Source organism: Cebus imitator, unplaced genomic scaffold (assembly GCF_001604975.1).
Source record: "Cebus imitator isolate Cc_AM_T3 unplaced genomic scaffold, Cebus_imitator-1.0 Scaffold97, whole genome shotgun sequence".
NCBI classification, from domain to species: Eukaryota; Metazoa; Chordata; class Mammalia; order Primates; family Cebidae; genus Cebus; species Cebus imitator.
The window spans coordinates 76990-89614 of NW_016107412.1; the positions used below are offsets into that span (position 1 = coordinate 76990).

The 12625-nt window shown below is 38.9% G+C and overlaps 1 protein-coding gene across 3 annotated transcripts in view; it reads left to right on the plus strand.

The window, feature by feature from the left end:
- SLC5A4 (solute carrier family 5 member 4) overlaps positions 1-9075 on the plus strand; it is a 56022-nt gene extending 46947 nt beyond the window's left edge. For all 3 annotated transcript variants that reach the window (XM_017536342.2, XM_037741266.1, XM_017536343.2), the window contains 5 exons: positions 1337-1505; positions 2653-2868; positions 6342-6444; positions 8614-8920; positions 8954-9075. In XM_017536342.2, coding sequence (XP_017391831.1) covers positions 1337-1505; positions 2653-2868; positions 6342-6444; positions 8614-8825 — 700 coding nt within the window. In that variant the 3' untranslated portion in view covers positions 8826-8920; positions 8954-9075. The remainder of the gene's footprint in view (positions 1-1336; positions 1506-2652; positions 2869-6341; positions 6445-8613; positions 8921-8953) is intronic.
- The last annotated feature ends 3550 nt before the right edge of the window (positions 9076-12625 follow it).

The window sequence follows — 12625 nt, forward strand, 5'->3', positions numbered from 1 at the left end:
AAAAAAAAACACGTATGTTTTTAAAATTCCTGCCTCATGGAATGTATGCCTTTGTCAGGAAGATAGACAATTAATAAATGTATGCTGCCTCAGGTGACCAGAAATGATAGAAAGACAATTAGAGCAGGAAGAAAGGACCGAAGCCAATCAAATCCAGGTAATCAGGGAGTCCTCTCCGAGGAGGTGGCATTTGAGCGGAGCCTGCAGAAGTGTGGGAGTGAGCCCCACAGTGCTCTGGGGAAGGAACAGTGAGGGCTGCATTCCTCCCATAGTAACGTTTGTGATATGTTCGAGAACAACCAGGAGTGAGGTCTGTCCCTAAGAAGCCAATGGGAGAGTACAGAACAGGGTCAGAGGTGCCTGGAGGCAAGGGGAGGTCATGCAGGACCATTTAAGTCATAATGAGACTTGCAATTTTATTCTATATGTGGTAGGAAACAACTGGAACTGAGTGCATTGGGGAGCACATGATTTGCTTTTCCAATGGTGATAAAAACTAACAGTAAGTGTAATTTATCGAATCCTTACTATGGTTTAGGCATTATGCTAAGACTTCCCATGTTTTATTACATTCAGTCGTTGCAAGGATGAATGATTTTGTACCATTTAAATGAGACATTTGTGTTTCAGTCTCATTTAAGTGAGACATTAGTGCTTCAGAACTCCTTCACCCAACAACTGCTTCTCTGTTTCATGTGAGCAGCGAGAGATGAATGGCCTTTTAGGCACAGTCTACTAAATTATGTTGGTTCATTTATTCACACAACAGGCACAGACAACCGTGGAGCTTAGAAAGGTGAAGAAGTCACGCTCCCTGGACAACAGGAGCCTTTAACACGCCTTTTACCTGCTGTAGTACTCAAGTAGCAAAATGTACAAGTTAGCATTTCTTGCCAACTCACTCAGCATTCTGAGATAGAATATGCAAACCAACTTTGCCCCCTGCAAGCTAGGAAAGGAACAACAATGGAAGTCTGCTTTATCATACAAATAATTGCTGGTTAATAGAAATAGTATGGTATTTATTTCCGATTAATATACTGCATGTGGTGCATTGGAGTTATTAATCAGTTGCTGATATTTTAACTACTTTATGAATAGATATTTAATCTCATAGATGATGCTACTATGGTTAATTATAGACAAGTAATTGCTTTATTGGCATTTTACTAAAAGATCACCATTAAGCACAGCATGGGTTTATGTATGGTGAAGGACCTTGATTTTGTTTGGAGAATCAATGAAGGGCAACAAGAGTGAACTCTAGAACTAAAGCACAATGAAAGTGCCCATAATACTTTTGTTTAATGTTTAAATTATGTTGTTTTCTTCCCAGGCTATTCCTTCTTCTATTAAGCGTTGTGAGCATTGTGTGGGTCCCACTGGTACAAGTATCTCAAAATGGACAACTAATCCATTACATAGAATCAATTTCTAGCTACCTTGGGCCTCCAGTTGCAGCTGCCTATCTGCTTGCCATCTTCTGTAAAAGAGTCAATGAACAGGTAAGTGAAAACTGGAAAAAATTTTCCCTGCTGGAGTGAGAAAAAAATTGTTTATTTCTCTGGGGTATCAAAATACATTCTTTCTACCCTATTTATACAAGTCATGGCCCATCTTAAGTTCAGTTGAGATCAGCCACAATTCCTGATCCTTACTAAAATATAAAAATAGGGCGCACATTCATAGTACAGTCTTTATATGTTTCTTACAAAATATTATGTACACACGATGGTGCAGAGTTGAGGTACATGTTTGGGAGACAGACTGCCAGGGCCCAATCATGGCTATACCACCTGACAGTATTGTCATCATGAGCAAATTACTTGAATTGAGAGTCTAAAATGAAGATAATGATAGCACCTATCCTGTTAGATTGTTGTGAGGATTAAGTGAAATAAAATATGTGAAATTCTCAGAAGAAAACCTACCACACTAGTAAGAATTCAAAATGTGTTCATTGCTATTGTGATATATGTAATTAATTGATTATTGTGGATCATGTACCCTTAATTTTTTCATTGTTCCTTAGTACTAGCCTTATTATTATGATTTTCTGATGAGGAAAAGGTGAAGAGGGATTAGTATCTATGTGTTTTACACATGTTACTTAGTGGGATCTTGGGATTCGGGCTTACATTTTCCTCCATCCAAAGCTCGTACCATTATTCTCCACGCAGTACCAGTACTGCTTTTCTAAAACATCCTGAACAGAGGAACAGGGACACGTTTCCACCCCCATCAACTTCTTACAGAAATAAATTATCAAGCACTTCATGGAACTCTCAAAACTACCTAATATCAGCTCTGGAAATTGTGTAACATACTATCAAATAAATCACAAGTGTTTTGATCTAACTATAAAACAAAAGACAAGGAAAACTTCAGCTTGGGTCATTGTAGAGTGTAGTATCCTGGTATTGGAGAATCAACAATGGTGCAGTGGTATGTGCCATTCAGGACCATGGAAAGCAGCATCCAACTAAGAAGCACGTGTATTTGCAACTTTCTCGACTTTGGTAGCCTTGTGCCCAAGGTTAGACATTTGCTGGTCCTTAGCTGAGAAAGCAGGCAGGACTATAATTATGACTTACTTGAATGAACTTCTCATATTTTCTAAACACTCTGATTTTCTTCTTGCTTCTTTTGCAGGGAGCATTCTGGGGTCTAATGGTTGGACTTGTGATGGGCCTCATTCGTATGATCACAGAATTTGCTTATGGAACAGGGAGTTGCTTGGCTGCCAGTAACTGTCCCAAGATTATCTGTGGAGTGCACTACCTGTACTTTTCCATCATTCTCTTCTTTGGGTCCATGCTGGTCATTCTGGGAATTTCCCTCTTAACAAAACCCATTCCTGATGTACATGTGAGTGATGAGTAATGGATATAAGCTAATTTTAAAATAAGAGTTCTGGCTGGACACGGTGGCTTGCGCCTATAACCCCACACTTTGGGAGGCTGAGGCGGGCAGATCACAAGGTCAGGAGTCCGAGACCAGCCTGGCCAACATGATAAAACCTTGTCTCTAAAGATACAAAAAATTAGCCAGGCATGGTGGTGGATATCTGTAATCCCGGCTACTCGGGAGACTGAGGCAGGAGAATCACTTGAACCCCGGAGGCGGAGGTTACAGTGAGCTGAGATTGCACCATTGCTCTCCAGCCTAGGAAACAGGGCAAGACTCCATCTCAAATAATAATAATAATAATAAAATGAGTTCTTTGCCTTTTATTTTTTGAGTGTATGAGTTCCAGGAAGTGTATTCGTTGCACCTCTAGAACTAGAAGAACCCTAAGAGATTATCATTCTGTCATTTAAATAAAGAACAATTTGCATCTAGTATGTGCAAAGCACCAGTGAATTAAACAGAAATTAGAAAATGGACATTATATTTTGTAAACTTTACAGTGTAGTTGGGAAGTAAATCTACAATATTGTCATAGGACACTAGGAAGAGAATAATTAGTGTTTCCTAAGATACTGGGAAAGGCTTCACAGCAGAGCTGTCATCTGGGCTGTGCCTGTTTGGGCCAACAGGATTTCATACATAGCATGAACACTGATTAGCACAGAGATGGAGGGAAAGTACATGGCACCAGGGAGCAGGAAAAGAAAGGATAATGAGATGCACTTCTGCCTTTCAACTTGGCAAAAATGTTTAATGTGAATAATATTTAATGTTAGTGCTTATATTAGTGTTGTGGGAAAATTCCCACAGTCCAAAACTGTTGGAGAGTACATAGATTTTATAATTTATAGAACAACTGGGCGGTATTTATCCATTTTTAAATTATTATACCTTATGAATCAACAATCTCAGTTATAGGAGCTTACTGGATACAAATACTTATGCAAGTAGGAAAAATATATGTATAAGGATTTTCTCTGCAGTTTTCAAACAGGAAATAACTGGGAGAAAATCCAAATTTCATCATGAAGGGAATGAGTACATAATCACAATCAATGAACATTGTGCAACTGTTTAGAAACACGAGGGAACTCTAGTAATTGCCTTGAAAAAAAAATGTTCATAATATGGTTAACTAGAAAAAAATATGCATAATAATAATGAATATTAGCACTTTCTGAAAAAAAAAACAACACATGTAGGCATATAGATGTTTGTCTAAGCATAGAAAAAAAATCTTAGGGCATACTCACCTAAGATTTTCAACAAGAGGCATCTCAGCGAGTGGGGTGACACTATAGGGCCTCAGCAAATATTAATTATTTTAAAAATGTAAATACTACTTATATGCTGATATTGTTTAAGTTGTTTGAATTTATGGCTAAACGTGTGTAGCTTTTATGTATTTTGTATTTATCACTCATAATTTTGGAAGAAATGCTTGTTTATATATTTTTTTGAGGAGTGGCCAGTAGATTATGTGTGGATGGGAAAGCTGAAATACAGCACAGTTCAAAATGTTTTACCAAGGACACGTCACAGAAATTCCTAAATATTTACACTGAATATTGAGAGTTAGATGAAAGAACACTAGAAAACATATCCTGGTTTTAAAATAAATATATAGGTTAATTTCTTATTTGCCAATGGAAATAGCCAATTTCATACAATTTTTAGGAAACAAATGTTGTCTGAAGGACCAATCAGACCATTTTTGTAATTTATGTTTATGTTTCATTAACATGCTGCGAGGTGTAACTTTCAGAATGGACTGGTAAATATCATGGTTATTTCAGAAAAAGTCATGAAGAGTGTTGTGAACCTAGCCTAAAAGTGCAGAAATGAGATATCCCAGGATGATAGTCTTTCAGCAAAACTAGAAATTACTCAATGCAAGTTAAACAGAAATTGAAGGACTTCCAAGAATAGAGTTTTTAACAAAGAAAGTGGATCTAATTCAAGAAATCCTGTGAATAAGAGCTTATGAAGATACGATTAGGAATCTTAGTGAGGAGGTGAAGGCACATGTTATGTCAATAAAACCAATTACAAACTCTGGTAAATTTGTACAAGAAAGTCATGAGCCAAATTAAAATGAAGCATAAATTAGAATGATAGATTATAAATGTCATTGAACAGGCCGGGTGCAGTGGCTCACACCAGTCATCCCAGCACTTTGGGAGGCTGAGGCTGGTGGAGCACCTGAGGTCAGGAGTTTGAGACCAGCTTGGCCAGCACAGTGAAACCCTGACTCTACTAAAAATAAAAAATTAGCCGGGTGTGGTGGCAGTCGCCTGTAATCCCATCTGCTTGGGAGGCTGAGGCAGGAGAATTGCTTGAGCCCAGGAGGCGGAGGTTGCAGTGAGCTGAGATCATGCCATTGCACTCCAGCTGGGCAACAAGGTAGAAACTCCATTTCAAAAAAGACAACTTGCAGCAATTTCCTTAGAATGACCTAGGGCTGGTATTTACTTGTGTCCAATCGGTACATACAGCATCAATTCAATTTTCAAAAATTTTGAGACAAGAGTCTTGCTCTGTCACCAGGCGCCAGGCTGGAGTGCAGTGGCGCAATCTCTGCTCACTGCCAACCTCCACCTCCCAGGTTCAAGCAATTCTGCCTCAGCCTCCTGAGTAGCTGGGACTACAGGCGCATACCACCATGCCCAGCTAATTTTTTGTATTTTAGTGGAGATGGGGTTTCACTATGTTGGCCAGGAATGATCTCGATCTCTTGACCTTGTGATCTGCCCACCTCGGCCTCCCAAAGTGTTGGGATTACAGGTGTGAGCCACCGCGCCTGGCCTATTTCCAAATTTTAAATCAACATATAGACTAGGCATGGAAATCTTAATATATTTACAGAAAATAAAATTTATATAAAGCATAATAGTTAAAAATAATGTATAGCTGACAGAAGTTTGGAGGTGGGTTAGGAAAAGGGATGTGTAAAGGTACTAATTCCATCTGGAATTCAAGAATAGTATATAGATACTAGCAAAATATGATGGATCCAGAAGAACTTAAACAGATAGTTTGAAAGTTATAAAAGCAACCACTAGATAAACTGAAGGAAATAATGATGTAGCTAATAACAGTTGGATGTTAAGGACATTGAGTGAAGCTGGGGTATAGTGTAGGTTTGCTAAATCTTCAACTTCATTAAAATTACAAATCCAGAAGTAGATATTTTTAAGTATATCATTTGAGGTTCTGAATAGCAACCAGAAGAATTAAAAACAGAAATAATTTAAAATGGTTAGCATAAGTTTTGGTGAGTGAGTGTGGTAGGCAGACTTTTCTTTGTGATCTATATTCTCCTGTGTGTCTTGATTTTTTAAAAAACCAGACAATAGACAGAGGTACCATTCCAGAATATTATTGCAAACATCTGCCTATTACTAATGTACTTTTGTATGGTTTCTGTTCAGCTGTACCGCCTGTGCTGGGCTCTTCGCAACAGTACAGAGGAACGAATTGATATAGATGCAGAAGAGAAAAGTTGGAACGAAACAGAGGATAGTGTTGATGAAGGTAGTATTTGGTTTACATTTGGTTTTCATGTAGGAACTCTGCACATGCTTAATGGTTTTCTTTTACTGTCATTAAATTTAGCTTCTGAAAAAGCTGTTAGATTTATGACAAACTGAAACTTTACATTTTTACCTTTCTAACAACCAAGATAGCATATTAAATCCATCTATTCATCTGCCTCTCCATTGGTCTGTCTGTCCACCCATCATCCATCCATAGTTACTGAGATGACAATGCGTTACAAACTCACCTGTTCCTAGTTACGTTAAGTGTTCAGTCTTGATTGGCTGTAACTAAGCATCTAGCCCCACCTTCTCTCCAACTTTATTTCTCAGTATTTTCTCTAACATACCCTCCATTCCAGGCAGGCAGGTTTCTTCACTTTTCCCCCCATGCGCCAACTTTCCTAGAATATTTCTATCTCCATTCCAAGAGAAGAAAAAATGCGTATTCTTTAAAACTAAGTTCTAATCTCACTTCCTTCAAGAAAATTTCTCCATCATTCATCCCCATGACTCTGATTACCTCGTATTTTTTAAACCACAGAGAAGGTTTAGCACTTCATAATATGTTGTTTTAAACTAAACAACAATTCTTTTGTCTTTTTTGGTTTGGTTTCTTCAAAGCAAAGCAAGAGTCAGTGCCTTCTGTTCCTTCTGATTTTTTATATTAGTGTTCCCGAGTATGATTGGTCTATCATTTTCCGGTTTTGTACTAAGTCTTTGGTTTTGGTATTAAGATCAGAGTTATCACAGAATGAATCAGCAATTAGCCCATTTTTCGATTTCATGAACATATTTCAATAAGATTGAAATAATGTTGCCATTGTATTTTGCCAATAAGACCATTACAGCGCGCTCTCTCTCTCTCTCTCTCTCTCTCTCTCTCTCTCTCTGTGTGGGGGGAGGGGCATACTTCTTAATGATCAAATTTATAGAACTATTTAGAGTTTTCATTTCTTCATTAATTGGTTTTGGAAGATTATATATTATTCTAGGATCGTGTCCATCTAGTGAACATTTTAAATATATTGGCATAAAGTTATTCATAGTGTTCACTCACCCATCTATGCTGCTTCTATAGTTGTGTTATCCTTTTAATCCCTAGTGTATTTTTGTGATTTCTCTTTTTTCTTAATAAATCTTACTAAAGATTTGTCTAGTTTACTTTTCTCAATGAACGAACTTCTGACTTTGTCATTTCTCTCTATTCTTCTTTTCTATTTCATCCCTTCTGTTTTTATTTTGTATTCCCTTCCATTTGTATTATTTGGGTTTATTCTCTTATCAAGTTGGATATTAACTCATTCATTTCCCGTAAATCTGGAAATTTGATTTTTCTTTTTCTTTAATTGTTCTTTTCTAATATAAATAACTAAGGCCACATACATTTCCCTCAAAGTAATACTGTTTTGAATCTCACAGCTTTTAATTTGTATAATTTTCATTATCATTTATAAGTATCTTACTTTGTAATTTTTATAAACATTTGAGTTTAGAAGTATTAAATTTTCCAATGCTGTAACAGATAGTGATATACATGAGTCTCCTTGTATTTTTGCAAGTATAAGTTGGGGATAGATTTTGTGGAGTTTGGTTGATGGTAAAAGGCTTCATGCCTATACAATTTTGCAATACGCTAATTCCCCTCCATAGGGAATTTGCTTTCCTAGCAACGGTATAGAAGAGTGCCTGTTTCCACACAAACTCACTAACGTAGTATGTTGTGAAACCTCTGAATTTTTGCCACTGAGAGATAGTAGTATAGGTTTAGTTTAAATTTCCCTTTTTGATTGAGTTTCAGAACCATGTGTCTTTTTTCTTTCAACTGTTTATTCAGCTCTTTAATAGGCTGACATGGGGTGTTGATAGCCTTTTCTTATCTATTTTTAGAAACCCACTATATATTAGAGATATTAAACCCTTTGTAATAGAATTTGCAAATGTTTCCCCCATTTTGTCATTTGTTTTTACTTTGCTTACTGAACTTTATGCCACAAAAAGTTGCCTGTTTTACATAATTAAATTTATCTACATTTTCTCAGGGATTCCCCTAACACTCCCAGGTGATTGTAATAATTTTTTACAGTCATCTGTACTACACTGACAAGGATTTCTAGTTCCTTTGAGATGTAGATCTTGTGCCATGATTTGCTTATCTTTGTTCCAGATTATCCTGAGCAATCACGTGGATGTCTCAAGAAGGCTTATGACTTGTTCTGTGGTTTGCAGAAGGGACCCAAGCTAACCAAGGAGGAGGAGGAAGCCCTGAGCAAGAAGCTCACAGACACGTCTGAGAGGCCCTTGTGGAGGACAGTAGTAAATATCAACGCCATCCTCCTCCTAGCTGTCGTGGTCTTCCTGCACGGCTACTATGCCTGAACTCTATCCAAGCCACTAGAATATGAATAATTCTTAGTAATGAAGCAAAGGATAATTTTAGTGAAGCAAAGGATAATTTTCATTTTATAGTATGTGTGTGCCAAAAAAAAAAAAAAAAAAATGAGCAGTTGGTAATTTTATCCAATGAGATGACTATAGACTTGGTATTTCGCTTTTGTTCTTCCTTTGTGTCATTACAAAGAGTTGATAATTTATAAAATTATAAAGTGACCCATAAGTGTGTAAACAAGACACACAGGTCTAAATTCTATTTTTCCAGCTTTATTGAGGTATAGTTAACAAGTGAAAATTGTTTATATTTAGGATGTACACGGTGATGATTTGATGTATGTATACATTCTGAAACAATAAGCACAATTGAGTTAACTAACACATCTGTCACCTCACATGGTTACCTTTTCTGTTTGTGTGGTGAGAACTGATAGACTCTCAGCAAGTTTCAAGCACACAATACAGTATTAGCTATAGTCACCATGCTGCCCTTTAGACCCTCAGAATATATTCATCTTATGAGTGAAAGTTTGTACTCTTTGACTCATATGTCTCTACGTACCCCACCCCCTTCCCCCTATACCCCAGCCAACCATCATCTACTCTGTTTCTATGAGTTCAACTTTCCATTGCAGCACTATTCACAATAGCTAAAATACTGAAACAACCTTAGTGTGCTGTGATGGATGAATATACATATATTCATCCATTATGAATATACATAATGGAATACTATTCAGCCATAAAAAAGAAGAAAATCCTGTCACTTGCAACAATGTGTATGAACCTGCAGGACATTATGCTAAGTGAAATAAGCCAGACACAGAAGGACAAATGCTATAGGATCTCACTTATATGTGAAGCCTTAAAAACAGAATGACCTGGTTATTTGTTCTTAATCTGGTGTGCTGCAGGGGCAGAGCCCTCATGGAAAACCTCTGCTAGGGCAGTGTGGAAGAGAAATGTGAGGTGGGAGCCCACACTGGGGCACTGCCTAGTGGCGGTGCGAGAAGAGGGCCACCATCCTCCAGACCCCAGAATGGTAGATCCACCACCAGCTTGCACCGTGTACCTGGAAAAGCTTAAGACACTCAACACCAGCCCATGAAAGCAGCCAGGAGCGGGGCGGTACCCCGCAAAAGCCACATGAGTGAAGCTACCCAAGACCATGGGAATCTACCTTTTGCATCTGTGTGACCTGGATGTGAGACATGGAGTCAAAGAAGATCATTTTGGAACCTCAAGGTTTAATGCCTGCCCTATTGAATTTCAGACTTGCATGGGGCCTGTAGTTCCTTTATTTTGGCCAATTTGTCTCGTTTGGAATGGGTATATTTACCCAGTGCCTGTTTCCCCACTGTATCTAGAAAGTAACTAATTTGCTTTTGATTTTACAGGCTCATAGGCAGAAGGGACTTGCCTCATCTCAGATGAGACTTTGGATTTGGACTTTTGAGATAATGCTGGAATGAGTTAAGACCTTGGGGGACTGTTGGAAGGGCATGTTTCTAAATGTGAGGACGTGAGATTTGGGAGGGCCCAGGTGTGGAATTATATGGTTTGGCTGTATCCCCACCCAAATCTCGTTTTGAATCGTAGTTCCAAAATTGCCATTTTTTGAGGGAGAGACCCAGTGGGAAGTAATTGAATCATAGGGGCAGTGTTCTCATGGTAGTGAGTTCTCATGGGATCTGATCTTTTTTTCCTTAGACGAAGTCTTGCTCTGTCGCTCAGGCTGGAGTGCAATGGGGCACTCTCAGCTCACCACAACTTCCACCTCCCGGGTTCAAGTGATTCTCCTGCCTCAGCCTCCTGAGTAGCAGGCACCCGCCACCATGCCTGGCTCATTTTTGTATTTTTAGTAGAGACGAGGTTTCACCATGTTGGTCAGGCTGGTCTCAAACTCCTGGCCTCGTTGTGATCTGCCCGCCTTGGCCTCCCAAAGTGCTGGGATCACATGCCTGAGCCACCCCACCCGGCCGGGATCAGGTGGTTTCAATAAGGGGCTTCCCCCCGCCACCTTCACTCTGCACTTTTCCTTGCTGCTGCCATGTGAAAAAGGATATATTTGTTTCCCTTTCCATCATAATTGTTTCTCCAGGCCTTCCCAGCCCTGCTGAGCTGTGAGTCAATTAAACCTATTTCCTCTTTAAATTACACAGTCTTGGGTATGTCTTTGTTAGCAGTGTGAGAACAGGCTAATACACCAGGCAAATTGCCCTACCACATACTTGCTTTCTGAAGTTTCCAGAAATTTCCATTTGAAAAGAATGCCTCTTCCAACTCTGCCTCACCTAGTAACCTCCTCATCTACACAACAGTGACTTTTCCTATGAAGCAACCTTCACCTCAGTGTGTGTGTCCTTGGAATACACAATGTCCTCATAGAGAGGACACAAAAATTAGCAATCATAGGAGAAAAAAGTAATATACTGGACTACATCAAAATTAAAAATTACTAGCTAACAAAAGTCAACTTTAAGGAAATGACCAAACAACCCATAAAATAACAGAAAATACTTACAGTGTGTACATCTCACAAAGGAATTCTATCCAGAATAAAAAGAACAACAGTCCAATTTTAAAATGTGAAAGAGAAAGAAAAAAATAACATTTGGAGGAGAGCTTCAAGGTGGCTGACCAGAGGTACCTGACATTTGTTTCCTCCATAAAGAAGGAGCAAAGCAGCAAATATGGTAGATAATCACACATCAAATAGGACATCTAACAGAGAACACTGGCATTCATCGGGGAAGTGACAGGAAACATCTGAGGTACAGAAGAGGAGAAAACCAAGACCAGATGAGCTCCCCAGTGCAGGGGAAAAGGTAAGTGAGAGATCCCCAGGAGTCCACATTTCCACCACAGATTCCTGCAATCCTAGCTATGGGAGAGCCCCTCAACCCTCGTGGGCCCTGAGACAGCATAGGGAGCTGCCTATACTTGTCCACGCAATGACATTGCTCCAGATAGGGAGTTCACGCTGGGTCCCACACGCACACTTGAGACCCAACCAGCTGCACACAGTGCCATTTTGAGAGCCGAGACTCAGGAGGTCTGCCTCCTACCAAGGGGCCCGACAGCCCTGCATCACCACAGCCCTAGAGCCTCACTGACATCTCCCCATATCCACCTGGAGGGCTACAGCAGCATGACTCTGGTTAGACCAGCAGTGTGACCGGGTCTCCAGCACTCTAGCCTAATTTTGGATATGTATTGCAAAACAAATTTTAAACCTATAAATAAGCAATACTAAAATACACACAGAACCATAAAAGACGCTGAAGATCCAAAGCAGTTCCCAGAAATACAAATGCAGCTGGAGGCCTCACTCTTCCCAATCTCAAATTACATTGAAAAGCTATAGTTATCTAAATATAGGAGAGTCATAAAAATAGAACCATATGCTGATGGACACAATTAGGCAGCCAAGGAATGAAGCTGAGAGTATTGAGATTCAACACATTTCTCAAAAGAGCCCCCAAAACACATGGCTAGGCCATTCAGTAAAGGATTTTGAGAAAACTAGAAATCCACATACAAAAGAATGAAATAAAACCTTTGTGTTTCATGCTACACAAAAATCCCATTCAAAATTATTTCAAAATCAAAACAGGACCTTGCAAGTAAGAAAATTCCATGAGAAAACTTAGGGTGAACATTACTTTTGGAAAACCTGAACCTATGCTCACAGGTGCAAACAGAAAGGAAGAGGAAGGAAACACAGAACAAAAAACATTCATTGCCACAGGAATGAATCAGAAATTAATTTTTCTCTGGATTGGACA